The sequence below is a fragment of the Aphelocoma coerulescens genome, chromosome 2 (genome assembly GCF_041296385.1).
Source record: "Aphelocoma coerulescens isolate FSJ_1873_10779 chromosome 2, UR_Acoe_1.0, whole genome shotgun sequence".
NCBI lineage: Eukaryota > Metazoa > Chordata > Aves > Passeriformes > Corvidae > Aphelocoma > Aphelocoma coerulescens.
Window position 1 is genome coordinate 58,637,246 of NC_091015.1, and position 6,000 is coordinate 58,643,245.

Genomic DNA, 6,000 nt, shown 5'->3' on the forward strand with positions numbered 1-6,000 from the left:
AAAATAATCCAGCTGGTGTCATGCAATTTTGTAGAACCATGCTATAAATACACATTCTCAAAGGCATTCAGAACATGATATGTTTCTGAAAAAAATCAAACCAAGAGAAAAGTTAGTGTCCATTCATTTCAATGTAGCAATGTTTGCTCAGGGATAGCCATCTAGTCTCAGCCACCCAAATTTAATCCACATCACAGATTCATCAAGCCCTCAGGAGAACACCTTTCAAAACTCCTCTGAATCCCCACTTCTGCATATAGCTGTTTTTACTGACATACATATGGCTAAGTTTTATTCCCAGTCTTCAATATCAGCACACAAACTAATAGGCTGATGGCATGACAACAGAGACCTGAAATCCTCCTGGAGTGTTCACACGGAGATTCTTCTGCAGGTCCATTTCCCCAGGAGTTTGCACCATTCTAATTTGAACTGACAGAGTCCTCCCTCCAGTCACGCAATCTCATATCCAGAAAGGCAATTCTTCTTATTGCACTTAGCTCAAACTGTAAATGAAACTACAGTTTAAATACTGACTCCGTGGTTGAAGCAGTCCAGGAAAAAAAAAGAAAAAAGAAAAAAGTCTGCACTGTGGCTACACATGCCATATATGTCGTGCATAATTAATAAAAGCTGCCATATATGTAAAGCTTTCAATTATAAGAGACAAAATTAGGAACCTCTTCAGGGTTACAAGCAGTAATTACACTTGGCTTCAAAGGAAATAGCATCACAGTAGCATTTCCAAAACATCTTTTTCAAACTGTTCCAAGAAAGGTAATAGCTTGAGATTTAGAAGAGAAACTGGACATTCAGTATTTGCCAAAATGTACATTTCTTGAATTTCTGCAGAAATAAAATGATCTTGATACTTTTATTCCAGAAGTAGTTCTGAAAATAGTCTATAATCTACAAGCACACTTAGACATTTTGCCTCTTAATATTTATATAACTACTACGTAACATCAAGCTATGATATGGAAATCATAGCTTTTCTCTCTGAAGCTCTGACCTCAATTTCAACCTCTGAAGACATACAAACTTGACACACTGGTAAAGTTTCACATTTATGCAGATTTGATGATGTCCTTGTCTCCTTGATTTAAATTTACAGAACATACTGGTTAACCAGCTGAACAGCAATCAAATCCAATGGAAACCAAATTTACTGTTTCCTTCTGCCTACCAAGGAGAACACTGGAAAACAATGGAATAGAAAAAGAAGAGTATAACATGATGTATGGCAAATATTTTAAGTGCTGCAGCTTGACACCAAATTTTGAGTACTTTCTTGTGGGCTACACAGCAGGGATTCACAGCTCCAAACAGCCATAAATGCACAAGTCCAGAAAAGGGCAAATTTCCAGTCCTCCTCTAGCAGTGGTTCCTCTAACACAAAGATAAAAACTCAGGGCGAATCCCTCAAGAAATTGGCTATAGTTGATTTTGTATCAACCACTGCTGCATTTCCATTACCTCCCAGTACCCAACAGAAATTATTTTAATCCATTTGAACACTTAAATTCATGCTGTCATTTTGTTTGGATGGGTTTTGTTCTGTTTTGGTTCGGGGGCGTGGGGGCAGATGCATAAGAGGGAGGTCATTTGAGACAGCAAAATTTAAGCATCTTACAGATCCTGTGCTTATTTTTCCTTGACCAGGTAAACAACAAATCCCTCCTTAAATATCAAACACTCAAATGTAAGTTGCAAAAGCCTAAATTCAAAACACCTGAGAAAGATACTTTCATTTGACCACTCAAGTAACTTTGAGATTCTACAGAGACATACTGAAATAGAATCTAAGGCAGCTTCCACCACAAAATGATTCACAGCAACTGTAGTCAAATTATAAGTAATTTCATCACAAAAATAATCCATTTGGTTTCACACAGTCTTGTAGAATCACACTATATACACAGATTTTCAGACATTCATAGTAGAGTCCTTTTTTTTTAAATTAGGCTGAGAAAAATGATCTTTACAATTATTTGTTCTTCAGTCTCAAGAACAATTAGATTAAGTTTGACAGACATGCAAGTAATTTCTTGATCCTGAAAAAAAAATGGAATTGACAGAGGAGATACCAGTATGTAGTGAATTTTTCATCATTATACTCTTAATGCCTTACATATATGTTTTTCTTAATTTTTAAGAATGCAAATCTGATTTTCACCATTTAGAAGTTGCTCTGTGTTTACAATCTTCCTTCTCAGAAGCTTTACAAACAATGAGAAAGTCCCCTGCTGCGTTAAAAGTTCAAGTGGGAAAGCTGCTTTGTAAAAGCTCAAGCGAACAGCTGGACTCAAGCCTTATCACATTCACATCAAGTCACCCAAAATACACAGGTCAAGTATGATCAGAAATTGTAACAGTTCTTGCATTGTCTTAAAACACATGGAGGGGTTAAAAAAGAAAAAAAGGGAAAGCAGAAATCTATGGAGAATATGGATTGCCTTCCTAAAAAGATTATTAGAAAGAATGCAAGTGAATGTTGTGTGGCTATTGTCTAAACTAGCTTGAGGGAGAACTCTTTGGTGGTACAGTTTCATCTGGTCTTGTCCTACTTAGCATATCCCACTTATGTGCATTTCTAATTCAGTAGAAAGACTACCAGAATTACCAGTTGATAACAATTTACATGGAATTAATGCAGTTATTCTGACTTCCAAATGACGAAACAGCTGAAGTACTGTCAATGTGTAGCCTTCTGCTGGGATTCAGATCAATATTGTCAGAGTGCCAAGACTAGTACTACTTTTCTACACTCACCTAAAAATAGTTGCCATGCTTCACTGAAAAGCTGACTTTTATTTTAAACTTTCCACATCTGCTAGGCCCATGCTATCCCTCATTTTAACTAGGATGACTAAATATTCCAGTCTGTTGTCAAAATAAGCAAGCAGTAAGCTAATAGTCCTGATTTCCAAGAATATTGATATTGCCTGTACTAAAAGGTCTGGTGTTAATTGCTCAAAATTAATTCTATGAAGCTATGAAGAATTAGGAAGGAAAGAATAACTTGAATAGGACTACCACTATAAGACAGAACAATTCAAACATAAGCATGGATTGAATAAAATACCTGAAAAATATTAGAATAATAACAAAAATGGTGGTAACAGCTTAACAGCTGTCAAGTCCAACTAAGAAGCTGCCCAATATAAGAATCTGCACAGCAGATGGTATAATTTCTGAAATTTCACCTGTGCAGTTACAGCTTTGCAGATTCTATATCTGCTGAGTTTAGACTGCTAAATGCTATCTCATTGGTCAAAATGGACCACAAAGGAAAACTCCATGCCTGGAGTTTGGTAAATGGAAAATATTTACTTTTAGAATAATAGAATCATTAAGAACGAAAAACATCTCCAAGATTGAGTCCAACTTCTGTCCAAACACCACCATATGGTCAATTAAACCATAACTCTCAAGTGCCACATCCAGTAGTTTCTTGAACACCTCCAGGGATGGTGACTCCACCATCTCCCTGGGAAGCCCATTCCAACACTTAACAACCATTACAGTGAAGAAATTCTTCCTGATGTCCAACCTGAACCTCCCCTGGTGCAGTTTATAAATATTTGGTTAGTTGTTTTTCAGTCTGTAATCTACCTTAAATTTAGAACATGAGATAAATCCATTTTATTCAACTGACTTAAGATACTGCATCTTCTCTGATGGAATATTAATGTGAAGCAGAATATGTTACTAAGTCATATCACAATCACTCCACCAATGCTACACCATCCATTCACTGAGGTTTACTCCTCCCTGTAGCAACAGATACATCCCAAAACCTTTGCAAAGCAAATCCAAACTGATTCTACATAGAAGTATAGTGCAATCATACACAGTCTATCCATATTTTTATTCCACCTCACATTTTAGTTTTCAAGGTTGCTTTGTTTAGGTTCAGAACATACAGCCTAGAATTGGGAGGGAACAGAAGGCAATGTGTAGGGGAATAAAGAGGGAGTGCATGAACAAGCCTTCATGCAAAGGAAGAAAAGTTGCAACACCACAGGAATATAGCTCTTCCCTTTGTGAGGCTGAACACTCCCTCCGCTTCCCCAGAACCTAATACAGGAAACCTACTATCGTTACACACACATAAGCATACACATAAAGTGATTGTCTGCCTTAAAACACTGCATTTCCCCATGTGGGAAAGACCAGCAACTGTGCCCTCTTGCAGCATCTATCATTGTAACTATCACTGTGAAGCAGTAAGGCATCAGACAATTAAGTTGTAATTGAAAACAGGGCTCAGACCAATCATCTTTCCAAACATGCTGTGCCTGTCCCTACACATTCCCCCTTACATGCCTTGTCATCTTCCTTTCACAAACATCCTGATGCATCTCTGCCCCGCCACTCATGGCACACACGTACTGTGTCACATCCCCACATGCTCTCCCCACAGAGCAAACCACAGCCACTCTTCCTCCTCTGCTGCAACCCTCCACACACATATGCTCCATCTCATGCCATCCCTTCATACAGGTAAAACAAACCTTGTGCTCACACTCACCCCACAAATCTATTATAAATGCATCTGTGCACACACATCACATCACAGCTATGCACGCTTGCACACACAAGCCACTGCTGCTCTGTACACACAAAATACCATACACTGTATCTGCTATGTACATACAGAAGTACAGATAATCCTTGCCACACCCATAGCATACATGCCTGTAAAAATATCCACAGATTATGCCACACCCAATATTCGCTATATATACACACAGGCACAAGCCCATACCAGACAGCAGCAGGCAGACACAACTACATACATACGATGCCATGTCACGGCCCTGTACACAATGTCACATCTCTGCTACAACACAAACACACCATACCCGAAGCCGAAATCACAGCAGATCCACGCAGAGCCATAGCACTACGTTCATGTCCTATTGTATACCTGCTGTATACACATATCCCAGGCCACACCCTGGCTCACGGCACATGCATAAGGATACAGCACAGCGCCCAAACCCAGCACCCCGTGCATCCACGCGGTGACACCCCATCCCTGCCCTGTGCACTGACACACGCCCTGGCTTTTCCTCTCGACTTTTTAAGACACACCTCCATCCCTCCCCAGCTCCCCTACACACCCGTATAAACACACCATCCCTTCTGTGCTATCCAGGCGGACAACACACCTGACCCGCGCCACACGCCAGGCAGAGCCCTGCCATGGCTGCTCCGGCGTTACACGGGGAGAAGGAGGAGGCAAGGCGCCCGTCACACCTCACCACAGACACGCAGGCATGTGCTACAGCGAGGGACAGCGCGGCCCCACCTGCTCTGGGCAGGCACACAGACAGACAGAGGGGCAGACAGACACTCTTTTCCCCTCGTCTACAGCGTGGGTGGGCGCAGCCCCGCGCGGGGCCGCACGCCCAGCTCCGCATCCGCACAGCCCGCGCCCCGCGCTCCCCCGCCCGCCACCCTCCCCTCGGGCTGAGCCGCCCGGCCCCGGGGCCGCTCCGCACGGCCCGGCCGGCACTCGCTCCCCGCCCCGGGCCCCGGGCGGCCGGGCCAGCCCGCTGCAGCCGGGCGGCGGGGCCGCGCCGCGGGCTCCTCACCATGGCAGAGGCGCGGCGGCGGCGATCCCGGTTGTCCCGGCGACGAGGAGCCCCGAGGAGGGCGCCAGGTGCACCCGCCCGCGCGCCCCCGCCGCCGCCGCTGCCGCCGGAGCCGGGGCGGGCCCGTCGCGCTCCCGCGTGACCGGCACCGCCCCTGCGCCGTGGGGCCGGCCCGCCCCGCGCCGCCTCCCGGGTGAAGGCGCCGGCATCCCGCGGCAGCCGGCCCTGCGGGCGGGAGAGGGGCCGGGGCGGCTGCCGGCCCTCCCGGGGATCGGCTGCGTGCTGCCAGCGCGGGGGTAGCTGCACCCCGCACCTCCCGTCTGCAGCCTGGCATTGTATTTGTATTGGGCAGACTGACCTCCCGGAGACACAGAATCATGGAATCGTCAAGGTTGGA

General features: G+C 44.5%; 1 protein-coding gene across 2 annotated transcripts in view; it reads right to left on the reverse strand.

Moving 5' to 3' along the window:
- FBXL2 (F-box and leucine rich repeat protein 2) overlaps window positions 1-5,720 on the reverse strand; it is a 50,725-nt gene extending 45,005 nt beyond the window's left edge. The window contains exon 1 of one of the 2 annotated variants that reach the window (XM_069007723.1): window positions 5,604-5,720. In XM_069007723.1, coding sequence (XP_068863824.1) covers window positions 5,604-5,606 — 3 coding nt within the window. In that variant the 5' untranslated portion in view covers window positions 5,607-5,720. Of the gene's footprint in view, window positions 1-5,177; window positions 5,229-5,603 lie in introns of those variants that run through there. The other variant, XM_069007722.1, reaches the window with a different exon arrangement.
- Window positions 5,721-6,000: the final 280 nt, after the last annotated feature.